At 39.9% G+C, this 26,868-nt stretch overlaps 1 protein-coding gene across 4 annotated transcripts; it reads left to right on the top strand.

Moving 5' to 3' along the window:
- The first annotated feature begins 12,196 nt into the window (after nt 1–12,196).
- On the top strand, nt 12,197–25,637 carry NFIL3 (nuclear factor, interleukin 3 regulated). Of its 4 annotated transcripts, none has more exons than XM_015849383.3 (2): nt 12,197–12,445; nt 21,615–25,637. In XM_015849383.3, the coding sequence occupies exon 2, from the start codon at nt 21,808–21,810 to the stop codon at nt 23,182–23,184; it is 1,377 nt and encodes a 458-aa protein (XP_015704869.1). In that variant the 5' UTR covers nt 12,197–12,445; nt 21,615–21,807; the 3' UTR covers nt 23,185–25,637. The 4 variants fall into 4 exon arrangements, with proteins under 4 accessions (XP_015704869.1, XP_085384705.1, XP_085384706.1 ...); XM_085528579.1 differs by lacking the exon at nt 12,197–12,445 and adding an exon at nt 12,531–13,132; XM_085528580.1 differs by lacking the exon at nt 12,197–12,445 and adding an exon at nt 13,094–13,281.
- Nucleotides 25,638–26,868: the final 1,231 nt, after the last annotated feature.

Genomic DNA, 26,868 nt, shown 5'->3' with positions numbered 1-26,868 from the left:
CCATAACCTCTGTTTACTCATGATCCTTCTATGTTTGTTTCTTTGTTTTACTGCCATGAATTTGCTACTTCACTACGCTCTTTTTTCTTTCTGAAGATTGCCTATAGGTCACGTCAGCTGTACATCAGAGTTACTGACCTCCTTTTACTGCAAGATTCTTTTGCTGATGTGGGTCATGAGCATACTGAACATAATAGTTTATACTGTGATTTTACACTGAAGCAGCAATGCTATTATTGGAGTTTCCATTTGCAGATCTCTATAGTACTTTTATTAGACTTTGGATTCTTCATAATTCTTCATCTTACTGGTGCTAATTTTGCCAATATGAACTAGTTGGTAGAACTCTCTTAATGTTAAATGGAAATTATATCATGGTCTGTAGCCCTTTCCTAAATTAAGCTTATTTTAATTGAGTTGTTTAAAGTTCAATCACTCTCCTGATCATAACATCCAAGTTATGTTTCAAGGCAGTTCCACACAGATCCACTTTTTCTCTTTTAAACCCCCACGATTATCGATGCTTCTGTTTTTATGTACTAGGACTAAGATTTATAGTGCCATGGGTTTTTTTTATTTTTACTTTTTCCCAACAGCTTGTGGAAAAGAACATACACTTGAAGAAATTCATTACATAGTTTGAAAGAAGTATACAGTAGGTGCTTGATTTTTGAGAGAAATGATTGCAATGAGTATTACAGAACTACATGCAAAAAAGGAAGGAAGGAAGGAAGGAAGGAAGGAAGGAAGGAAGGAAGGAAGGAAGGAAGGAAGGAAGGAAGGAAGGAAGGAAGGAAGGAAGGAAGGAAGGAAGGAAGGAAGGAAGGAAGGAAGGAAGGAAGGAAGGAAGGAAGGAAGGAAGGAAGGAAGGAAGGAAGGAAGGAAGGAAGGAAGGAAGGAAGGAAGGAAGGAAGGAAGGAAGGAAGGAAGGAAGGAAGGAAGGAAGGAAGGAAGGAAGGAAGGAAGGAAGGAAGGAAGGAAGGAAGGAAGGAAGGAAGGAAGGAAGGAAGGAAGGAAGGAAGGAAGGAAGGAAGGAGGGACTTGCATGTTTCGTAAGTGACTAGCCCATCTGTCCCACTGAATCTGGATGAGGTGCTTTAGGTGTCTTTGAAAGGTATGCAGAATGCATACATCTCCTAGCATTTTAGCTTGGATGGAGAGCTAGGTACCTTTCAGTTAAACTTCAGAGTAGCTCTTCTCTCTGATCTCAGCTCACACCTCCTGTTCTTTATCCAAAACCTCTTTTCTGTAAGAAGGTTACTACTTTTGATGTTTCTAGGGTCAAATTACTCAAAGATAGGTGGGCAGCAAGTCTCATACAAATATCTTGAGTTTATACTGATCTCTATAGAACTTGAAAATAAAGAACAGCAGAAGAAGGAAATGTTACATTTGCTGTACTCCAGGTCTTGATTCTATGATTCTATAATTCTTGCTGAAGAGAAAGCACTGGAACAATTATGGTGTAAGGAGGTATGGCTCCACTGTGTGCTGAAATTGTATCAAAAACTGCTGATGGGTGGCTACAGCTGTGTGCTTCTGGATAACATTGTTCTTGATGCCCCTAAAAAGCACCTGAGAGCTATAACAAACTATTCTCCATCAATATTCATCCATATTCTTATCTCAGTGGAAAAGAAGACAAAGCTTTGAGACTGATGATCTTCAGGAACCAGAGCAACTCTCTAAAATGAGAGAGCATTTTTATTATATGTTTAATTTCCAACATATGCTTTAATTGCTGAACTCTAACAACTTCCTCTCTTCCCAGCATAGGAGATATCTGACTTGAAAAAGAAAAGCCAGAAAATCCTCTGTCTAGCAGTGAGTCCACTAGGGATTTTGTTGTTGCCACTGACATTACCTGTGAGGCACTCAGATAATACACAGACTAATAATAAGTTGGAATACAAATAACTTGTTAGCCACGGGTGACTGCAAGTGTGGGAAATACTGTCGAGCAGTAGAGGATTTCCATTCCTCCTCTCTTTCCTCCCAGAAAAAAAGACAATGTAACAATGTAACAGCAATGGCTTTTTCATTCTTTCAATCCTGTCTAACACAATCAGTGAGATAACTTCCAAAGGGGTGAGAATGGAAGGGAGAGAGAAGAGTGTCAAGCTTCTTATCTAGGAACTGAATTCTTGCACATTACTGAAATGGTTCAAAACTGAAATGTAGAATCTGAACTTTGTCATACCTTGGAAAAACAAGCATCTGTACTTGAACTTTGTGGCTTGGCCGGTCTCAGATCCAGCCTGCATCATGAGTCACAGATGCAGAAAAGTGCATGAGAGTCACTAAAGTGACTACAGTATCTTAAAAGAAAATAAATGAATCAGTTAAACCAAAAGAAAAACAAGTGTGACAAGTTCATTCTCTCCTGAGTTACCTGTGTGTCAAATCTTGCTTTGAAATACAGGGCCTGAGAATATGTTCAGTTTGTCAGATCAAGCAGAACTTTCTTGCTATTCTCAAAAAGACAATGATGAAAACCATTAGCAATAGCTTTTAAAATATATAGCAGACACCTTTTTAGAGGAGTTGTTTTTCAATGAGAAGAAAGAATATAGAAAGCAGAGAATGAGAGGATTATCATCTCTTTAGCCTGTATAATGTTTTCAGTGGCTTTACTTTCCTAATTCAGCAGTTCTAATGCCCACAGTTTAAACTATTAAATCACAAACCAAGAGAGGGTGTGTGTGCGAGGAACCACTGTGAGCAATGTTACTCATAATTATTAGTATTTTTGAGGTACTTCAGTATGTGGGAAGCACTTAGTCTCTCTATCTGTCTACAGAGTATACCTTTAGTATCTAGTGGCCAGGGCCTGAAGTCTTTCCCTATTTTGTTCACTGCCTTTGGCCTTGATAGGCACAGCAGAGCTTAGCATCTCTTCAAAGTAGCAGTCATCAGTGCAGTGTATTTTGAGTGCAAAGCACTAGAGGATAAATGCAGTGCGGTGTGATGTTAACCTGCAGCTTACAGTCAGAGAAGCCAGTCAGGAATTTTCCAGGGGAACATTGTGCCCATCCTGAAATACTGATTGACCAAAACAGAACATTCTGCAGGAATGTGTCTGATTTAACAAATCTTCTAATAAAATACAGACACATTTCCAAAGTTGCCTGTCAGACAGGTTTAGGTTGAAAGTTCCAACTTCTTTTTCCTAAGTCCCTGTTTAACTTCATGCTGTGCTGGAGGGGATAGAGCAGCAGAACTCCTTTTTGTTAGCCTTATGAACTCATACCAGGCCCAATTCACTGTTCATTGAGTGTGTGTACTTCAGACTGGCTTTAACCTGTGGTTTAAAAACCACACAGCCCTTGGATTACTTCCCCCTTCCAATGGGATGGGGAAAGAGAATCAGAAAAAAAGAACTCATAGGCTGAGATAAAATCTATTTACTAAAGCAAAGCAAAGCAAAACAAAACAAGTGATAATACAATTGCTCATCACCTATTGACTGATTCCCAGCCTGTTCCCAAGCAGCAGCTTGTGGGTAGGAGTGGGCTTCTGCCAGCTCTCAAGCCACACAACTGCCCATCAATAGCTGCCTGATTAATCCCAAATTTTCCCTAGAAAACCAGATCAAAAACTGTGCTAGCAGGTCACATGATGGTTGGGATGTGAATGACAGCTGGGAAAATGGTCTTATTAAACCCATTTTAAAACTTTCTTTTTACTGGTTCTATTGTTTTCTTTGTTCTCTAAGGGAACAGATTTTACACTAACAATATTATCTGAGGAAAAAGTAAACAAAAATTGCATTTTGGCAATTTCGATGAGAAGTGTTATTAATCACTTTATTATATTCCTGCTACTTACCACTGGAACTAACACCACCTCCATAAGAATGTTTGAGAGAAGATTTTTGTGGAGAATAATATTTAACTTTGACGGGAACTTAGTATGCTAATTCTTCTTGATGACATTCACATATAGCTAAACATCCCAAGCAGTCTTTAGGTTAGGTACATTAGCAGGACTACAGCTGCAGCAACCACCACTTAGCTCATTTTTGAATAAAATTGTCTTCCTAAGCTCACTTAAATAGCTCAAGATTCTCTGTAATGCCTTTTATAGACACAGTTGAAAGTAAAGGGAAAGGGCTTATTTTTGAGAAAATAATCCATACCAAAGGAATTACATTTGTCTTCTAACACATTTTGAACCAAGCACAAGAAAAGTCTAATTAAAAGCATGTCCTTCTCCTTAGAACTTCCAGTGACTATGGAGAAAGATTCAAGGCTTATTTTCACCAATTACACAATCACAGAATCACAGAATTTCAGGAACTGGAAGGGACCTGAAAAGATCTTCTAGTCCAATCCCACTGCTGGACCAAGAACACCTAGATTAGATTACACAGGAAAGAATCCAGGTGAGTTTTGAATGTCTCCAGAGGAGAACCCACAACCTCCCTGTGCAGCCCATTCCTGTGTTCTGTTACCCTTACCATGAAGAATTTTTCTTTCTCATATTTATATGGAACCTTCTGTATTCCATCTTGCACCCAGTGTCCCTTGTCCTACCATTAGATGTCACTGAGAAGATCCATCATCCTGACACCCACCATAAACATTAATGACATCACCTCTCAGTCTCCTCCTTCTCTAAGCTAAAGAGATGCAGCTCCCTCAGCTGCATCTTATGTCATAAGGGATATGCTCTACTCACTTCATCATCTTTGTGGCTCTACTCTGGACTCTCTCAAGAAGTTCCTTGTCCTTCTTGAACTGAGGGGCAGAGAACTGGACACAGTACTCCAGATATGGTCTCAGCAGGGCAAAGTAGGGGGAAGAAGAACCTGTTTTGACTTACTAACCACACCCCTAATGCACCCCAGGATGCCATGCCCTTCTTGGCCACAAGGGCACAGTGCTGGCTCAGGGTCTTCCTGCTGACCACCAGGTCCCTTTCCCCTATGCTCCAACATGTCAGTTCCCAGCTAATACTTGTACCTGGGGATGTTCTTGCTTAGAAGCAAGTCCCTACACTTGCCCTTGCTGTATTTCATCAAATTTCTCCCCACTCAACTCTCCATTGTATCGAGGTCTCCCTGGAAATCAGCACAGCCTTCTGGCATGTCAGTCATTCCTCACAGTTTTGTGTTGTCAGCATACTTGCTGACAGTGCACTCTATTCTGTCACCCAAGACACTGATGAGTATATTGAATAGTACTGGCCCTGGGCAAACACCAGCTCTTCTCAGCTCTGTAATTCTGTCTGCCATCTCTGTTTGATTAAGAGGAGAGGCATCTCAGAAGATATCAGCAAAGTAAAAGAAGTTTTTCCAATAGGACGTGTCATCACTAGAAGAGATAAGGTACAGATTTCATCACGTGCAGAAAGGAGGTTGACCAGCTTGCATAGATGTGTGCCATATGTAGGTAACAGTAATGTATAGTCGGGAAAAAAGCTCTGTTCTTTCAGTCTGTTGCCCCATTTCATCTTGGCCTGCTACTGCTCAGTTAGATCATTTCTCAAGATGCTCTAACATTACGATTTTTTACTGGTATACTGGACAATTAGCAATCCCAGGCACAACCAGCTTGCCACCAACAAGCACTTCAAGCTTTTTAAATAATCACTTGACATACCACATTATTTCAGACCTTAGCCCTGTGTTTCAAACAGCTCAATGTAAAAGCAGGATTACAGTCAAACTTAATGTTTTCCTGGGTTGCTGTGATTTGTGTTAGCAGCAGCTCTGAAATTGTAAATGAGTTAGGTTTTTTTCTGCAGAAAAGGTACTTAAAGTGTGGCAATCACATGGATATATGGAATACTAAACCAGGATTTCCTTTTCCCTAGTTCCACTTTAATTTCACAACAGAATTTATTTATGTCTACCTCTTCTAACATAAGACTTATACTGGATATTGATGAGGGACTAGTGTTTGTGGGTGAATAACAAAAGCAAGGTTGTAAAAATACATTAATAATACATTAATTCTATTTCCTATGTAGAGACATTAGCAGATAAGATACCCCTGAAATAGTTTCATTTACAGACTACTGAGCCTTACTGACTTAATTGGAGTACATATTCTCCAAGATAACTTTCTTACTATATTCAGGTCTTTTTTGCATTTGCCATCTGTTTTTTGCATGAAACACAACGAAGAAAGCTCTGCGTCTATTACTGTGTAAAGTCTCCACCACACTTATTTTTAGAGAACTATCTTTGAGTTAGCTAATATGCAGCATTTTTCCCTGTGGTACACTATGAGGGAATCTGTGTTGTTCAGAATAGAATGAATACAACATGTCTGCACAAATCCATGGTGACTACCTATTTATCCAGGATAACATAGATTGTTCTTCAGGACTGCATCCAGTCTAATCAATGACAAACTGCCTTTAAAATAATTAGTGAAGCACAGACATCCTTCTTACATGTTGAATATTCTGATGGCTACATTATAAAAGGCAAGTCCACTTCGGCTCTTTCTCTGATATGGTGATTTTACAACTTCTTCCATTTTCTACCCATCCTCCTGACGTGTGTGCCAAAGTATGGCAGGATTTTGAAGTCTTGGATCCAAAAGGAGTTTATACAAGCAGCTTGTTGGCAGAAATATTTCAAAGTGTCTGACTACAGTAGATGAGGGCCCAGTTTCCCACATTTCTTGGTCCAGTTGGGATCTGCAAGGAGGGCACCACCTTCCACTCACTGAATCAAATCTTTAGCTATCTGAGCATGTTAGGAATTATGACAATATTATGATCGTCCAGATTTGCCAAGTAGCTGAACAGAGAATTTCAGGAGCAAAAGCCTGAATTAAGCCATCTGTATTACTTTAAATGTTTTAAGTCCATGCAACAGCTGCTACTTAACCAAGAGCATGTTTTTCACTATTGTCTGGTCAGGCTGTTTTCCAGGCCCTCTCTAACTCTTAAGTGTGAGTGTCTGAGACTAAGAATTATGCTCAGTTCTTTCACAAGGCTATAATTAACTTGCCCAGAGCAGATATGGCTTTAGCACACAATAACCGTAAAACGGTAGCACAGAGATCCCCTGTGCAGAACAAAGACTTCTTCTCGTCTTTCAGCTAATCATTGCTGTGTGACAAACTTTTTATAGCTCTTAATGTCTTTAAGTTTACTACTCAATTTTCACTTCAATCGAACACATTTACAAACTATTTTGCAAAGCACAGTGGCTTCAACAAATGACTCACTGATAATTACTGTAATAGAAGAGCCAGCTCAGTATTTTAATACGTATTTTACTGTTCTTAGCTGCTATGATGGCTGTAAAAATCCATCATGTGATGTTTGCTCTCACCCTAATTCCTCAAAGCACAACATCACAGAATCATCTCTACCCTCGTTGCCTGTCTTTGGTGGTCAAGCACATAAGACTTCCACACATTCTGTTGAAAACCGAGTGAGATACATTTCTTATAGATATAGTGCTGTCACTTGAGTGACTCACAAAAGTAAATCATCAAAGTCAGTAGGATGACTAATGCGAACAAAGTTTAAATGGCAAGACCAAGTCTCAGATTTATATAAGAAATGACTGCCAAAAACCATCCCACTGTTTTCTTTACATATCTCTCACCTTGGGGTATGACAAATGAAACAGAAAAGGGAGATGGCAGGAAAAGTGGTAGTGATCCGAGTTAGGCCCTATTTAAAAATCTTTGTCCAAGATTTTATACTGTTCCTGGCCTTGGCTCTGCAGAAGACCAGGCAGTGTAGTTTTTTGCTTGTATTTTCACTTACATATAATCTCATTTATATGACTAATTAGACCAGGCTTGAATTAACCCTATCATTTGAGTGACTTCTATTCAAGACCATTTAATTTTGTTACGGAGATTAGATTGCTTATAACCATGTGGACATGCTTTTTGCTTTTCCACACAGAAATATTTTTGACAGAACAAAAGGGAAAGATGAAAAGTTTTTTGTTTTTTTTTTCTGTTTATTTGTTTACTTCTCTCGTGACAGCTTCAGTTAATGGAGCTTTACACTAGAATCTCCGCCAGTCAGTGATTCTTTTGCCATAAGTAGACCAGAGGAATCACTAGTCACTAGGGACTTTTCAGCCCTGTTAGTTCTCCCCAAGAAGCAATCACTTTGCTTCAGAAGTGGTGCAAATTCTTGGCCTGTCTCATTTAATTAGAGTGATTCAAATGTCAGCAATGAGGCAGCTCTGAGTAACTGGGCACTTCAAATTTCCCTGGTCCTTGGCAGCCTGTTAACAAGGTACTTTGAAATTGGATCCTAGCATGTTGCCAGGTGAGCTCCTTTTGCCAAAGGCTGGGGAAGGCTTGTCTTGGTGGCACTGTAACTTCACCTTTCTTCCTTTTGTGCTGAAAGCTACGAGTATTGCTGATCTGCCTTCCAGTGTGCAACATGCCACGTCATCTCAGACGTGCAGGTGTAAGGTGTGCCTTCCTTCTCACTCACCACAGGATGCTCACTGCTTTACTGTTCTTTTATGTGGTGCACCCCAGGTTTCCTACTCACCACCTCTGCTGCTCAGATGCACAGAGGGCAGAAAGAAGTCAACATTTTTCTAGTGTAGTGATACTCACAGAATTTTCCACTTTCTATATGTATATTGTACACTTCATAAAACTACATTTTCACATTCTTGAGGGCTTTCCAGTGATTTTTCACTCTAATTTTGAAAATAAATAGTGAAGCATGTTTCTGCTTTCTACAGTATTGGCAGCACTACCTCAGAGTTTGAGTAACAGCAGTGTCATTTGCATTTTCAGCACACGTGCTCATTAATTAAAATACATCTTTTGAAAGTAGTTTTCCTCTTTATGCTTAAAATATTCAGGTGGAATCAGATACTCCTTTCAGTTCTCCTCTTCTGCTGGTAGCATTGCTATCTATCTGTGTCCTAAGAAACAGGATGTTATTGCTTGCTTTTGGACTCATCTAGTAGACTTAGTAGACATCTTTTTACTTTTATATTTTATGTTGTAGTAATACTTGAGAATAGGAAAACCATTCACAGGCTTCACGTTTGCTTTTGCATTTCTGTGTCATGGGAAGGCTGCAAATAACCTGTCAATCTTGAATTGGCTGTCGCAGTGCAAATAGTATCACACATATTTTCTTTCCTTAGTCCATGCACTTATTGCAAAATTTTTGGAGTTTCTTCACATTTAACAGTGCCAGTAAACATTGCCTCATTTATGTCTGCCTATGTCACAGTGTGAATATCTATTTCTCTTGGGTTTGCTTTTAGCAAGAGTACATTAGAGAACAAATATTTTTCCAGTACAGTTTCCACAAATATTCCCAGATGCATGGAAATATTTTGATTAATATTTTGAACCTTAGTCAAATGACTTGCCTTATTCTTTATGGTACCTTATTTCTGGCTTAGATCTTTATAAAATCACAGTATCATCTACTCTATAAAGCTCTATAAGTTCTATAAACTTTCATAACTACTCATCTTGAGCATGAAGCCCTGAAGGACTTGCTTAGTATTAAACATGTTTGAGCCACAATCACATTAAATATACGAAAAGACTGGTGAATATGATTAACTCTGATTGCACTGCTACATAGTAAACTGCCTATATCTATAAAAAATGTAATGCAAGGAAACCGAGGATTACAACACAAGTTTCTGTATTTTCAGCAATTCCAGGGTGTGGATATATACATATATATAAAACCACTAAAATATGTGTGGTATGTCATGATCCTCAAGAGCATTTTGCTTTTATTTCTCTCCAAACTACAGGTTATTTCAGTGATTATTTTGTGCTGTATGTGGACTGCAATAAAGGCAAGGGATTATAGCTTTTTCTCTTTGAAGGCAGAGGGATTTTTCAGTGGAATTCAGCTGATCTTGAATTTCAAGCAGGGTCAGACTCAAGATTTTTATTACAAGAAACTGAAGACGTGTGAACACAAACATATAGAAAGAAGTCAGATGATGTCAAAGATGGCAGACAGTAATTTCTTCTATATCTTAATTACTTCTCAGATGTCCCTTTTTTAGACCCTACCGGTAGTAGTGTTATTCACTATAGGCTCACCAGTACTCATTGAGTGAAAATCAGAAATAGTGTTAAAAGGGTATGTCACCTGCTAATAAACACAGATGAATCTAAAGTAGCTGAAGGTAATATTGTGGCAGTCCAAAAGCAAGTATAAATCCTACCATGCTAAAGCCATCTAAGAATTTACCTAAAGATCTGCGTGACCTACTTCAGCCCTCCAGTAGGAAAATCAGCAGAGGTCAGTAATCCCAGAAATATTCTCTTTTCAGAGTTATCCTAAAGCCAGTGGACTCCCTCTGTGCACAAAGCTAGCAATGCCTCTCTATGTGCTATTTTATTTTACTTTTTCTGTATCTCAAGAAAGTGGGAGAAACGGTGTGTTCATCCACATCAGCATTCAGCTCTCCATCCCATATTATCCTCAGGTTTACCAAGCACCCACACGAAAGCTGAGAGAGTCAGTGCAAGATTCAGGTGTTGAAGGTTTTGACCCTTCTCAGCTCTACAGATTAGGAGTGACACGAAATGCAGAATTTACCCTTGTTATGAATCTGGGAGAAAGATCATGTCTGTCTGTGTAGCTGATTATAATTTGTGACAAAAATGTAAGCAAATAGACGAGCAAACTCCATCTGGAATATTATTTCCAGGAATGTCCACCCACATAAGAAGGATATTATTGCCTTGGATACTTCTTTCTATATTTCAAGAATCCAAGTTATGAAGGCAGATTTGAGGCACAGCATTTATTTATTCTGAATACAAAATTTTAAGTTATCAAAAGTATACGCATAGGGTTCACGAAAAAAATACTTTGCATGGTAAAAAATGGGATGTACTTTTCAATTTTAAAAATTATCTGATGCGTTGGGGGGCTACTAGTGTTATTGACAGTCCTGCAGATTCTCACCACAATGTACAAGGGCTGCCCTGAGAGTAATGCCACCTGTTTTATTATGTTGGCCCACAACATCAAAGGCAGATGGTGGTGGTACGGCAAGAGAGGTTGAACCTTCCCACCAATATTCCATTACATGTTGTTGCCGTGTGACAGGTGGCAGCAGAGGGTCAGTCTGACAAAACAGCAATTAACATAGAAGTGCAGATGAAGTAAAGGTATGTCACTGAATTCATCTGTGCAGAAAAGAAATGGCACCCACTGACATTCACTGATGTTTTCTGTGCATTTATAGAAACCAAACAGTGGACATGAGCACACTGAGGCGGTGGATGGTGTTTCAGCAGTAGTGGCAGTGACAGTGGGTCATGTCCACTCACTGGTGCAGACTTTAACAAGCATGGCATGCATCTCCTGTTTGCTGCTGGTAACAATGTACAGCAAATGGTGGTGACTGTGTGTCCGGTAGCTGAGAATTTGCTCTATCAAACAATGTTCTTGTTCTCTTTTTATCTATTGCTGTTTCCTTGGAAATAAATGAGGTATTACTTTCAGGACAACCTCATAATAATACAAAATATATAGGATGAGAAATAACGTAGAATCATAGAATCATGAAATGGCTTGGGCTGGAAAGACCTTAAAGAGCATCCAGTTCTATCCCCATGCACATGCTGCTCAGATTTCTTCATACAGATGGTCTGGTGTCCTTAAGACTGTTAAGAGTCCACCGACGTCTATAAGAACAAAGTTCACGGCTAAAGCACATTTCTGAGCTTTTCAATAGCACACCGACTGCCTTTGTATGGACGTGTGTCTACCTATGAGGGGACATAAGGCAAAGAAATGAAGTGCAGGTGGATGTGATTGCTGGTCCTCCAGCCTTTTCTGCAGCAGCGTGCTCTGCAGGGCTACCACAGCCAGGGCTCTATGCTCCAGCTACCAGCAGACAATGAGGGAAGGCGAGAATCAGTATGAGCAGAGGTTATTAGACTCGCAATAATGGAGAGATGAATACCGATAGATACAGACGAACCTGAGGCGCTTGGATTTACTGCACAGCAGAACATGGGGTGAGGATGAGAAAAGATCAGGGGCGGGGCCGCGGGTCGAGCGCCCCCCTCAGCGCCGCGCGCCCGGTTACGTAAGCGCCGGCCCCGCCGCGCCACCCCCACCGCCGCCGGCCGTTATGCAATCGCCAGCACACACACTCGCTGCACCACGCCCCCCCTTGGCCCCGCCCCCTCCCGCCCCCATTGGCCGTCCCCCGGCGGCGCCAGTCGCCGATTGGGGCGCGGCGGCCGCCAGTCACGGTGCGGCGCGGCTGGCATGCGGGCTGAGCGCCCCGCGCCGCGCAGCTCTGACCTACTAACACACATCCCTCCGCGCCGCCGCAGCCGCCGCACGCTCTCGCTCGCCTCGCGTACGGACAAGCGGGGCGACGCCGCCCGGGGCACGGCACGGCACAGCACAGGGCACGGCACGGCACGGCACAGCGCAGCGCTCTCGCCTCGCTTCACCTCGTGGATGGTTGTGGCCCCGCCGAGCACTCCAGGTAGGAAGGCGCGTTGCGGTGCGCGGGGCGAGGCGCTGCGTTGCGGTGCGACTGGCGGCGCCATCCCGCCACCGCCGTTACATAACGCGCCGACGGAGCGCCGCGTTGCGTTGCGCCGCGGGGTCCGCCGTTGTGCCGCCCGTAGCGCGGGGCCGGCCCTGCTGTGCACGGAGCGGGCGCTGGGCGCTGGGCGGGGTGCGGGCGCGGTACGGAGCTGCGGGCGGCTCAGCGCTGTCAGCGCTGTGGCAGCGTTCCCGGGACGGACCGCATCGTAGTTCCTGGAAGTGTGGCATTATGTAACGCGGGGCCGCTGGCTGCGGGCCGGGATCGGCGGGGGGATCCGCCTCGTTACGGAGAGACAGGGGCTACCGCGCCGTGCTCGTCGCAGGGTCCGCCCCGTTACGTTTTAGGCTCCGCAGTGTGGCAGCGGACCTCGTTACACTTCGGTGTCCCGGCTGCGAGCCTCGAGCCCGCGGAGCGGCTCGGCTCAGGCGGTTGGTGGTGGAGGCGCTCGGCCGGGCGCCGACCCGGCTCTCGGCCACCGTTCCTCGAAGATGGGCCCGTCTCCGTGCGTGGTGCCGTGCCGCTGTGCGAAGCTGTCACCGCGCCGAGCGGCAGCGGGACGGCGCCCCACGCCCGGCGGCGCAGCACGGCCCGGCCCCGCCCCGCCCCACGGTGCACAAGTAGGTCAGTATGACAGACTCGGCCGACAAGGGCAGCGCTGCCGCCGGGGGCGCCGCCGCCCCGGTCCCGCTCCCCGAGCCGTCGCCGCGGCTCGTACCCGCGAGGCCGTTGGCCGGGGCCTGGCGGAGGGCTGGCAGCCCACGGCCGCGAGGGTGAGGGCTGGCGGCGCTGCCGCTTCCCCCTGCTTCGCAGCCCTTTGTTCTGGGCCGAAGCAGGCTAAAGGGAGGGGGGGGAAAGGGGGGTGGCGTCGTGGGGCCGCGCGGAGGGAGCGAGCCGGACCAGGCCGCCTTTGTGGCCGCCGCGTCTCGCAGCGTGGCCCCACAACCGCCGGGGCTGGACGTGTCCGGGTCGCAGCTGCAGACAAAGGGCCCGTGCTCAGCAAGCGCATAGTGGCTGCGGGCGAGACGCAGCCCCACCGCCATCCCCGTGTTTTCGGCGTTCTCCTTACGTAACGAGCGAGTCAAAAATGGCTATTGCCCAATGGTGCTGTTTTGCCAAGTCACTTATGTACTCGGTGGCACAGCCCTGCTCTGGGGTCAGGCCGTGCTTCGAGCTTCCTGGGAGCAACACTCCGAGCGCTGCCTTGAGCGTTCGGCAGTTTTTGTTTGCCCATAACGATCCTCCAGCCAGGGAGAGCCAGAATCATTCTTTGTGGTCAGAACCTCTAAAGGTAATGTTAGCACCGGGAACGCTTGCCATGTGTTCATGGGAATTGCTGTAGGTAGCAACTTTGAAGTATTCAAAAGTGTTCAAAAATGCAATAGTAACAATAATGCGCAGACTTTTTTGCTGCTTGGTTGCGGGGGTCAGGTTCAGCTGTGATGGCAAACCCTTTGGGTTCTGTTAAGAGCAGCAAGCAGCCTGATTTTTCCTTGTTCTTGTAAGTTGAATGGTTGTTCTTGGCTGCATTGTGCTCACTGCTGTGTACGTAACCTACTTTGAGTCATCTCTGCCCCTGGTAATTAATTCAATCCAGGGGGCAGTTTAAAATAGTGCTGTGTGTGTTACTTTTACAGTCCTTGTCCGATCAAAATGTTGATTTTGATAAGAAATGTGAATGAATAAGGATTCAGGTTGTGACCTACAGACCCAGTTTTAGCGAACAAGCCTGAGGATTACTGAATAGAAAGATCCTCAATATCACTGGCACTAACAGATACTACTTTAAACACTCTCACATTATTGGCATTTTTATGTGACTGTTGAAGTGCTAACCCTCTTTACAGTGATGTACCTTTTTTAATTTACTTTCTATTTTATACTATCCACTTTTCTACTTTCTATTCTACTCATTCTGTAGGGGACTCTTATTTATTTATCCAGTTTGAGGATTTGACTTCAGAGCTTCATGTTTCTGCTGGTGTTTTTCTTTTTTTTCTTTTTTCTTTTTCTTTTTCTTTTCTTTCTTTTTTTTTTTTTTTTTTTTTTTTTCATAAAAAGAATATGTCTGGAAGGTGTCAAAAACCTTAGAATCTTCCCATGAGCAGTATGAACTTACTTGACCTCTCCACATCTAATCCTCTCCTAAGGAGGAACAGTGTTGTTTATGCTTGGGCTGAAGTTTGTTGGATGTACAGACATTGTCTGTTGCAATGCAAGTAGTGCACAATCCTCAAAAAATACCAGTGCCATGCTGGTTATTTTCAATTTTTTATCATGAAATAAAAATCAGAAAATAAACCTTTAGCTCATTTTAAATTGACTTATTTTAGCAGATGGTTATGCAAACTATGTTTATGCAATAGGTTTTTTTCCAGACAGCAATCTTCCTGTTATAACATCACTATGATGCAATAACGTGAACAATAAAATTCTCTGTTTGTGTCTTATTACACACTGTTAAGCAATGTATCTGACTCATCAGCTTAATTGACTCTTGTAGGTGACCTTGCCATGATCATTACAGCCAGTTATGAGATACAAATGTGCTTAGGACATGTAATAGAAAAAATATGCAAATAGATGGCCAATTGCTACAGATTGTTCTAAGACAAAATGTCAGATGATTTCTGTTACAGTATTTTACAGCATATGGTGGAAAAAAAAAAAAGATATTTTTAAATTAGGGTGTGTAACTGTCTAATACCAATAACAAGCATGACTGTCAAAAATAGGATTGCATAACCAAGGACATACTTGGGCTTGGTTCAAAATGTGATGGAAGCAGTGTTCTTAAAAACCTCTTGTATTGAGAGGTAGATCTGAAGTGAATTATGATAACCCTCCTTAGAAATCCTGTTGTTTTCTCCTTATTTGAATATAGACTTGAATTTCATATTTTGAGGCTGAATCTGCTTACAGATAACACACAAACCGGTCCTATAGAGAAGCTGTTACAAGAGCTTTTTCTATTTTTTGAGCTGTTCCATCTTGGTGTAGTTTTCCATTTTGTCCTAATGTATTTGAATAATTAACAGTGTTGCCAGTTTTTGCCACAGAGATAGGTTAACTGCTGTGAAGCATGTACCAGTGCAGCAAGACCTTCTTTAGGGAGTGGTATTCAACAAAAAAGAGCTTGGTGGCGGTGCTCTTCAAATCTGGCCTATTTTGTGGCATTGGATCGCTGAATGTTGCTATTTCTCTGTTCCATTTGCAGCGAGTGGGAGATATCAGCATTTTACCAATTGTGTTTATTTCACGTTTGCACTCTGGTTGTATCGTGTGATACATGCTTAGAGTCCCTGCTGGGATTAATTGACATAATTCTGCTGCTTTTAAATAGCACTATATAAATTTAGGTCAGCCAAAGATCTGATCCATGCTTGGCATTTTAGGAATACAGTTCAATTGAAAAGAGTCATTTATTGCCAGAATAATTAACAAGTGATTTTATATTTTTTAATGGTCCTTAATTAGGAGAACACAGTCCTTATTCCCAGAGCACTGTTACTGTTAAGTGATTGCTTCGTGCAGTGTAGTTTTTCTTACATCAAATAGCTATTGAAATCAGGAGAAGTGTACTATTACTTTGATTCCTGCTGTTTCCATTGGGATTTTAGTGACCTTTTGAGAAGTGATGCAATAGTTAAATAAAGTGGCATGATTTATATACACGTATACGTACCATATTGTATGTGAGTATAATTAAATATTTACATGAGTAGTGCATACATTCTCAGTTTTAACCTTTCTCCTGGCACTTTGAGTAGCATTCTTAGATGTTGTTCCCCCCACCTTACCTGTGCTTAAGCTAGGGCAGATAGTTTTTGGGGAAAAGAAGTTAAGCAGATCTGGTACAACCATACCATCTTCCTAAGAATATGTGGGTCAGATGTACACCTATTAACCTTGACTGACCTTTCTGACAAACTGCTACCTTTAACCTGATTAGTCCCTCCAAAATAATCATTTTATTTTCACTATTTGTATGATTTGCCTTTGTGAAGCAAGCTCTATCTGAATCAGTGAGCTTGTAGTTATTGAGATAAACAGCAACTTAAATAGTTTTTGTAAAACCAAAAATCTCTTCTGAAAGGTATTTATGACAGCGACTTCATGGGTACAAATTGGAGGTGGGTAATAAAAGAAATACAAGACTGTTTTGATTATAGTGATGAGCTTAGTCATTTTTTTTTAAGATGTGATAGAAAAGTGTCATAATAAAAGAATGATCCTTGATGTTTCCATGGAATACATTATTTAGACATGTGCCATTACTTACTTTCAATGAGCGAATCAACGTTTTAGCAAAAATAGGTCATCCTGTACAAAGCTATCATCATCAGTGCTCCACTGACCTAATTACATGTTGATCCTGGAACTGTAAGCTCTTAAGATGCCCATGAAGTTGTAAGAAAAGGAAGCTCTGTGCAGGAGCAGTAGCCCTGTTTAGCAGTAGCCCTCTTTGCTGTTGTAATGGATTCATGGTCTATATGAATATAACTATGTAATAGCTGTAATTGGTGATAACATCCATATTACTAATGCCTTTCCCTTCTGTGACGTTGGGCAACTTAATTTGTCCATTATAGCATAAATTGCATTTTTCTAGTTGTGTGGTTTTTTGTGGTTTTTTGTGGGTTTTTTTTTTTTTTCTTGAAGGTTTGAACTTAGTTTGCTCTTAATTGCCTCAACTCTCTTACCCAGTAACTTATCCTAGGGACAGGATCACTCACTGTTCCACTGGAGGCAGCATTAAGGCTTTTCTTAAATAGAACATAACTTTACAGGCAAGACAAGGTGTGTTGAACAGTTTCACTGGAGATTGGAATTGGATTTAGGGGTCATATCTTCAGCTGGAGAGTATTTCCAAATTATGCTGAGCCTGACAGATGTAGAAAAATTTGTGGCTTAGTTTTTGTTGTAGAGTGGCTCACAGTAGAGGTTGAGTGGTTCCAAAGCATTTAAGCAGTGTTTTATTACAACATGTATTCACTACTAAAACTTACAAACACAACTTTGTCTCCAGTGTGAGCAATGTGGATGATTATCTTTCTGTACCATGTAAAAGTCTTTAGATAGTTAGCAAATGTTTTAAAAACACTTGGAAGATGATAGTACTGTGTTCTTCAGTTTTTCAAAGTTTAGAATACAGTCCGGCATTTTGCTACTTGTGAGTGGGTTCTGCACTAGCTTTTCTGATTTGTAGACATGTTTTCAAAATAAATAACCTGTGACAGAATGACAGCAGTGTAGCTTATAAGACCTATGCAAAACATGGGAAACAGCAACTAAAAGCATGCACAGACATATTGGGGTGAGCTTTTAATGTATTTCTGCATTTTGCAATATAGTGGTTTGAATTCTTTATTTATTCTAGATGGGAATAAAGTCATGGTTCTTTTTTAAAACATGAAGCTATATTTAATCTTTTTTCTGTCATGAAGGATTGTGGGATGCATTTGGCCATATCAAAGTGAAGTTTTTTTGACAGCAACCAGTTGTTAGAAATAGTATCTAATTTTGCTTGATAAGTCTATCAGAAGAATAGAATTAATTTACTTATTCTAGAATCTGTTTTGAAATATATGCTTGGAGATAACAGAGATTATTTTGATAAATAAGAATAATAACAGGAATTATTTTGATAAATAAGAAAAATAACATGCAGTTATTCTGTGAGGTAGCTTGGATGTATGTGTGGAGACCTATGTGCATTCTCAAAAGCAGAACTGACTTGTGTAATTAGATTACATGAAACAGTGAAGCCAGATTGTGAACCTGTCCTTCAACCCTTTGAAACATTTCAGATGTTACAGTGTGAACACTCAAATCCCTAGAATCAGATCCTTAATGTACTGTTTTGACACAATCAGATAACTTAGCCACAGATTTCAAGAAAGACTTTTCATGATTTCTGTATACATAATTTTTTGCTTCAGTAGTATGAGTTCTATAATACAGTCTCATTAATGCTTGGATCTGGAATTGTATCCTGCTCCTATTCAAGCCAATGGCATAATTGCTGTGGGAGTGAGTCTGGGTCTGTAGTTAAGAGGGTCGAGTATTACTGCATTGTTGAATTGGCTCTAAATGCCATTAGCATCAACCAAGTTAAAAAATTATAATAATAATAATTCAACAGTGACTAATGTAAGGCAGTGTTAAATGTTGGTTTATACTGCTTTATGAGGGAGTGGTAAAACAATTGAAAAATTAATCCTAGGGGAAAATATTGGAATTTGAAATATAGTCAGAGGAATAATTGCAGTTCATTTACTAATGTATAAATACTGTATTTTCTAGTGGAATTATAAAATACAAGTAAAGTGAAATGGCAGTTTTTATTAAACACTGTTGCTGTTACCATCGGATTGAATTTACTTTGTTTACAGACTTGGTATTGGTCTGATCCACAGAGAGAGGTATTAAAAAACACAGACTTGTACTTCTGTTTTTAAAGCAGCAAGTCTAGTTATTGTGATATAAGTGCTGAAGTAAAATGTGGAAAGCACTAAATAAAGATCTGTAGAAGTTTTGCTAGTACGCAGAAGTAATGGCATTAGAAAGAACTACATAAATAGCAACTCAGTAAGACTGTGTCAGTCGGTTAAACTTCTGTCTTTGACAGCCTTACTGATGGGCTGTGGCTCAGGAAGAAGGAAAGGCTGACTAGAGCATATAAAACACTGCTGTTTTGATGCATACATAGGTGTGTAAATACACACAAACATGTAGTCTTGCATGCAACCTACATTCTGTTAGTTTGTGCCAAGAACAACGTGTATGGGAGGGGGACTGGCCAAAACAGGAGTTTATCAGTGCTAAAATGAGGAAATTGTATGAATGGCCCAAATCATTGCAGCCATGTGAACCTGAAGGATACAAATTCTGCATGTTCTTAGGTTTTAAGTGTGGCTCAGTGTCAGCATTGAGATTGTTTGGACATGCAGTTGAATTTTTACTGATACATAGACAGTATTACTGGCAAAGTGTGTTATTAGTCTACATTCATTTGGAATAAAACCAAACTTTTTGCTAATTATTTTTATGCATTGCTTTCAGTTCTTGTATTTTTCCCTAGATCGTAGTGTTGGATAAACACCAAAGTGGGATCACTTTGAGCTGGAAACTACACATCCATGGTTCTTGCCCTAGAACAATCATATTTAAGACTTCTATAGGGTGGAAATGCAAGACTGGAGTATAAGAGGGCAAAAAAAAAAGCCACCACATTTGTATGAGAGATGTATAACATCATTCTTCCAGAAATAAGGATAAGCCCTTTGTTTTACAAGTACTTCCTTGCAAGTCTTAGTGTTTCAAGTAAGTGTAGATGTTCCAGCGTACCTTGTATTTGCTGTGTTGTGGAGCACTTTTTAAAAAACAAAACAAAAACGGATCAAGCTGCTATTCAGCTTGACAGAATTTTCCTTTTGACACCAGTCAGAAGTTTGGATCAGGATCTAACTATGCAATTACTTTCTGTTTTACAAATACAGAAATTCATGTTGCTGTTCTTGCACTGAAGCATTAGACAATGTCTTTGATGTGGCTGGCTTCAAACTCTATTTTCCATTAAGACTGTATTATTGAAAACAAATACTTACATGTCAGTAATTAACTATGGATTTTAGTAAATTGTACTTAGCTGTTCTATTAAATGTGCTGATTTTTCATGACAGAAGAATTGTCATGGTTTAATGGAACAGAACCCAGCTTGAAACCTGAGTCGTTATGACCCTGCTTTATTGTTATTACATCATTCACTTCTCTTTGATTTCTGGAAAAGAGAAACTGGCAGAATAACATCCATTAATTCTTTCGTAACTTTCCAAACTGATAATATTGAAATTAGTATTAATAGCAATTGTAAAAACATTTCCGATGAATAGTAATACTAATTTCAAGTTGCTTATCTGTTATTGTACAGGGAAGAATCATTGCTGATGCAATAGCAAGTGCTGTAAAAACAATTTGTATGCTACATTCATTTTACCAGGAACATAACTGGCTGAAAAATGAGATACTGAGAAGCTTTATCTCAGGTCAAGATCTAATGATGTTGTGAGAGTGAAGGTTTTTTGTTTTTTGTGTTTTTTTGCTTGAAGATGTACTAAATAAAAGCAAACAAAAAAAAGCAATGTAAGTGCTGAGTTCAGACATTCTGATCATTAAAAACGAAGCTAAATGTATAGCTAGTTTTGTCTGCTAGTGGCAAGACTTTTACATCTAAACTTTCACTTCAGTGTGAATACTGTTTTTCAAGGGAGAACAATGCCTCAGTAGCATTAAACTTTGATATAACAAAGCTGTTTTTCTAATTATGTTAATGTTCTCTAACGTGTTTTTCAACACTAGTTTTAGAATTTTCTTTGTAAGAGATAAAAAATTTACACAATGCATTTTCTTCATCAGATTTTTTTAACAGGCGTATGTCAGAATTTTGTTTGTGTTTACTAGTTTGAGTTGGTATGATTGATTAAAAAAACATGCTAAAACCCCATGTATGTGAACAAACATTTGTATTTAGGTATGTATATCTGTTTATATTATTCACACGGTACAAAACCAATCATTACATCTTTAATAGCCTTCATGACTAGCGCTGTGATTTTAAGACAATAGAAATCTCTCCAGTATCTCTACATCAGCTTATTTTTTTAATCCACGAAGAACACGCATATAGGGCATTTCTAAGACAGACACCACAGCTGTCTTCAGAAGAGATGCTTTTCGGTAGAAGAAAAGGTTATTTTCCCATGCTGCACATCAATGTGACTGGTGTCCTGCAGTGTTAAGTATTAGAGGTTTTAAGTTGGTCAGTGACACCACAGGAAATTTTGTCATAACATCATGGTAGCATCAAAACCCACTTTTTGAGGTGACTTTTTTTTTTTCCTCTTTGGAACACATTGTGTTTGTTTTGGAAGCAAATCTGCTACCTAGGTGTATCACGAAGGGCAGAATATTAGTTGTTTTGGCATTGATCTTTCTTCAGGCAACATCAGGTTTAACGAATCTAGTGGTACTGTTTTTAAAGTAACTTTTGCATTCCCCAGAACAGTGGTTTCTAAATAGTAATCAACTTCTCTGCTTTTTCCAGGTATTTTTTTTCCCAGAAGATTCCTGTTGGCTCTACCAAAATATTGGATCTAGGCATTTGTTTGGAACTATGAAACAAACAGAAGAATGTGTGTGGATTTAAAACTACTGTATTTATCAGGTTGTGGAGTGAGAAGTACTGGAGAAATAGCTTGCTCTATTTCTCACTGTAGATCTACTACGAATTGTTTCTGATGCAGCTGAGAAAAATGCAGACCCTTAAAAAGGAACACGGACCTGTTGACACAAGTGGCAGTGTGGACAAAATCATGGTACTTAAATCCACTTTAGCAGAAGTGTCTGAAGAGTTGTCTACAAATGAAGATGTACTACTTACTGAAGCAAGTAGTGGAAAAAGCAAATCTTCAGCTTGCCGGAGAAAGCGAGAATTCATTCCGGATGAGAAGAAGGATGCTATGTATTGGGAGAAAAGGCGGAAAAATAACGAAGCTGCCAAAAGATCTCGTGAAAAACGACGACTGAATGACCTTGTCTTAGAGAACAAGCTAATTGCACTGGGGGAGGAGAATGCCACTTTGAAGGCGGAGCTGCTTTCATTGAAGCTAAAGTTTGGTTTAATTAGTTCTGCAGCCTATGCCCAAGAGATACAGAAACTCAGCAGCTCAACAACTGTGTATTTCCAAGACTATCAAAGTTCCAAACCAAATATTAACTCATTTGTAGATGAACATGAACCATCTGTAGTGGGTAGCAGTTGTATTTCTGTCATTAAGCATTCTCCGCAGAGCTCTATGTCTGATATGTCTGAAATATCATCAGTAGAGCATACTCAAGCAAGTCGTATGCAAAGCAGCTGCAGAAGTCCTGAAAATAAGTTCCAGATTATAAAACAGGAGCCCATGGAATTAGAGAGAGAGCCAAGAGATGACAGAGGTTCATACAAAGCATCCATATATCCAAACTACATGGGAACTACCTTCAACATGTATTCGCATTCTCCTCCTCTCTTGCAAGTTAATAGGTCCTCCAGTAATTCCCCTAGAACTTCAGAAACGGATGATGGAGTTGTTGGAAAGTCGTCTGATGGAGAAGATGAGCAGCAGGTTCCTAAGGGTCCAATCCATTCTCCAGTTGAACATAAAAATGTCCATGCGACAGTCAAAGTTCCAGAAGTGAATTCTTCCGCTTTGCCTCACAAGCTTCGAATTAAAGCCAAAGCCATGCAAGTTAAAGTGGAAGCAATGGATAATGACTATGATGCTACACAGAAATTGTCATCACCTATTGATATGTCATCAAAAAGACATTTTGAGCTCGAAAAACACAGTGCACAGAACTTGGTGCATTCTTCTCACACTCCTTTCTCAGTTCAGGTGACAAACATCCAAGACTGGTCACTCAAACCAGAACTCTGGCATCAAAAAGAACTGAATGTAAAAATTCAGAATGCTTGCAAAACTGGAGTTGTTGAAATAAAAGACAATATCTACAATGTCTCTGAGTCTGAGAACCTGTATTTGAAGCAGGGCATAGCAAACTTATCTGCAGAGGTTGCTTCTCTTAAAAGACTTATAACTACACAACAAATTTCTGCATCAGACTCTGGTTAAGTTACTACTGAGTAAAGGCTTATTGTTTAAAGAGATGTCATTTGCAGTAGATAAATGTTTTGTATTATACTGAATTTTCACTGGACTTGTGATGTCATTTCACTGTAATGTTCACATAACATCTGATTGGTGTCTTTTTGTGCACAAATTATTATGAAGACTAGGTTGTGTTATGATCACTATGCCTTGTGTATAGTCAAGTAGCCTGTACAAAGGCTGTATATAGTGAACTTTTCTTTTTGTTGTTCTGCTATAAAGTGTGTAAGTTACCAGTTACAATAAAATATTGGTGACAAACACGGGACATCTACTCTAGTTGATTTAAGAACTTGTAAATAAGTTGTTAATTAAAAAAAAATAAGAAAAAGGCTTTTTCTTACACTGTGCTCAACTTCACTTACATTTGGTTTTTACAGCTTAACTTAACCAAATTACAGTTTACAACATACATAAACCTTCTGGCCACTTTTTTTCTGTAACAGTTTTTTGGTTTTTTTGTTGTTTTTTTTTTTTAGAGGAGAATAGAAATAAAGTGGATATTTATAAATGAGACAGTAACAGTTCATAGCCTTAGCCTTCTTTAAATTATTTGTTAGTGTAAATTAACCAAAAAATCACATGGAATCTAACCCATTAATTCTAATAGCAACAACTTTTTTTCGCCTCCTTTCTCAAATGAGAATATCCTGAACGGTTTATTGTGACAAACCATTATTTTTTTTTTCCAATATTATGATGTTTTAGATGATACTATCTATATTGTATTTGTGCATTTTTTTTTAAGTTCTTCAAAGCCTTGCACTGATAAAATTGGATACCACCATCTTTATCAGAGGGTTCTTTGTGTGTGCACAGAGTGCAGGCTTGGAAAGAAATATGCACAGATGTTTTTACACAGCTTTGTCCCTTCTCCATCCTATGGTTCTTTTTACAACAGAGCATGGACCACGTTCACGTGAAGGATAAGATTTCTGGATCTGTGGACTCTGTGCTCAATTAGGCAACTATCTACACAAGGGGCAGGCAATAGCAGTAGCAGGATCATAGAAGATCATTTGCTACTGTAGATCCATTTTGGGATATAATGCAATTTTAAGAGTAAAGTAAAACCTGCCACCAATTTGGTTTCAGTTTCAATGTCTTAACTGAACTGGAATACCTTGGCTTAGTACAGGGCATTTTGCAATAATTTCTTAAATGTAAAATAGTACATGGAGAACTGTACAACTCAGATACTAAAGTTTATGAAGATTGAGTTCTTCTCTTGATGACTTTAGTGCTCTTCATCTATGAGAAGAGACATTGAACTGTGGATACTAGAATTGCATTATACACTGTGTGTTTGGCTTTCCAAAGCCTTTACTTACAAATTACAAGTAAGTTATAAATGCAACACAGATTTGGCAGAGGTCTGTTTCATGCTAGTTCTAACTTCTTTTAAAGTACCAATAAATCAGACTAACAAATAAACACTTCCTGAAAAGGCTTTTTACTACTTGCCATGCTGTATAATAGACTCTTACCATAGACTTAAAATACTAAGTAATAGGTAGTGGTTTTTAATTTCATACTTGACTTGAGTGAGAGGAAGTTTGTCAATTTTTTGGGGATATGAAAAGGAGACTTGAGTTACTCCTGCTAGCTCTGAAGCCTGGTCCAGCAGTCAAGGCAATGGCAAAACTCTGATGTCAGCAAGGCCAGGATTTGATGCTGTTATCTTTTTAGAAGCTGATGATTCACAGTCACGTTCTGGATGGACCTTGTCACAGACATCACTGATACTTCTTGAGCTTTTTTGAGCCTTCTAACTGCTGTGCTGTATTTGTGGCATTCAGAGCTGATAAACTGTTATTCTTTTTTCATGCCTTAATAATACAATAGACCCCATAGTTGGGCTCTGTGTGTATTTGGTAATTAATATAGATGACATTTCAATGTTACTGAAAATAAGCTCAGGATTATTGCATGAAATGTAAAAATTTGCATTGAATGATGGGGATATGAAACATGAGGCAGTGGTTGCTACTGGCTCTTTGCTTGCTAAGTATCTTCTGTAAGCAACAACAAAATTCTTTAAGTATTTTGCATATTATTTATCACATGTAATGTGTTCAAAGAGAGGACTTAAAACTCTCAGTGTTGCCATCTGTGTAAGCCTAAATCTTGGTTTTTTTGTTTTTTGTTTTTTTTTTCCATTTCTTGTTACAGATGTTTGTCATTATGGAAGAATGTTGTCCTCCTTCTAGCTCATTATATATTTTGTGTATCTGTTTTGTGCAATTAATACTTAACAGTAATGATGTAGTTAATTTGTTGAAGGATGTCATTGCAAGAAAGTTATAGCATGGAGCTTAGGAGCACAATCAGATGTTATTTATACACCCTTTATACCTTAGTGTTATGCTTCATTTGAAGAAACAAATAAATAATTTGTCTTTTGTTGAAAACCAGAACTAATCACAACATGATTTTTTTGTTACGTTCATTGCGTTAGTCCAACACGTGTTAGCAGGTGTTCTTTCTCTCGAGTTCTGCAGCTGATGACAGATCTTATACTGAAGTTACTACTTCTGTGCCCTCAATTCAGAGTAGCTTGCATGGACTGAAAGTAGAGCATGAGCAGTACGTACAAAGCCAGACTCTTGGCTACAGTCTGTCTAGGTAAAACTTATCTGAGGTGTAGCTGGCCTACTCGTGAAAGCCTTCATCTTCTGCACCCATTGTCAGCCTGCTTTTCTTTAGCAGGTAGCATCAAGGAAGAGCTGCGTTGAGTGGGGGGAGGGAAAGAACACAGAGAGACCTTGGCCCCCAAATCCAGCTTTCAGCTGGCACGTAGTATTACGCATGAACAGAGGATCTGGAGAATCAAGTGGCTCTGTGCCACTGTGAGTCAGCCTCTAAGAAAACGGTATCTTTGTCTGATCCACTAATCTCTCCACTGGAAGTTGGAAGGTTTGTTGGAGCATGAAATAGACTTTACCTAAGTTGGATATACCTAAGTGGTACAGCATCCTGTTTGGTTATAAAAGCTCTTTTAAGCTTAGTGATTAGCTGAGAAAACATAAAAACATGCTGAAAGTGGAATCTTTCCTACACAAACAGAATAAATTATTAGAAAGCTGAAAAATGACTGAAAAGTGTGCCTTCACTTAAAATATTGAAGAAAATCATGCATGCAAAATGGAAACACCAGAGAATTATCAGTATGAATTACTATTTCTGATGCAAACATTGGAATTAATCATGGTAGATAAGCCTTGCTAGTCCTGAATCTTGCTTGTGACAATAACACACACAAATGCCTTCATGGAAAATTTTAAAAGCAAATGGTAAATAACTGTTGATTAACAAAGTAAGTTGTTTTTTACAGTGATATCAACTGATGAAAAAGCCCTACAATTATACCCTCTTATGTTCCACCAACACCCATATTTTGGTAGGTACGAAGATTGAATATGGATGTACCCATACCTACCTTAGGCCTATATTTTATGGTTTTCTGAATCTCTTGAGCCTTCTGCCTTCATTAAAAGGCGTAAGGGCTGGTGTGAGATTGGTTACTGAGGGTTTTAGGGCTTCTCCTACCTAAAAGGTGGCCCAGCATAGAATCATCATAAAATAATCATAGAATCACAAGGTTGGAAAGGACCTGTAAGATCATCTATTCCAATTTTCCAAAGATGC

The sequence above is a fragment of the Coturnix japonica genome, chromosome Z, assembly GCF_054131305.1.
Source record: "Coturnix japonica strain WE chromosome Z, WE-NBRP24, whole genome shotgun sequence".
Taxonomy (NCBI): Eukaryota; Metazoa; Chordata; class Aves; order Galliformes; family Phasianidae; genus Coturnix; species Coturnix japonica.
This window is presented reverse-complemented; position numbering and strand designations above follow the sequence as displayed.

Excerpts from the sequence above, each read along its gene's own strand:
- NFIL3 (XM_015849383.3), top strand. The coding sequence starts at position 21,808 with ATGCAGCTGAGAAAAATGCAGACCCTTAAAAAGGAACACGGACCTGTT.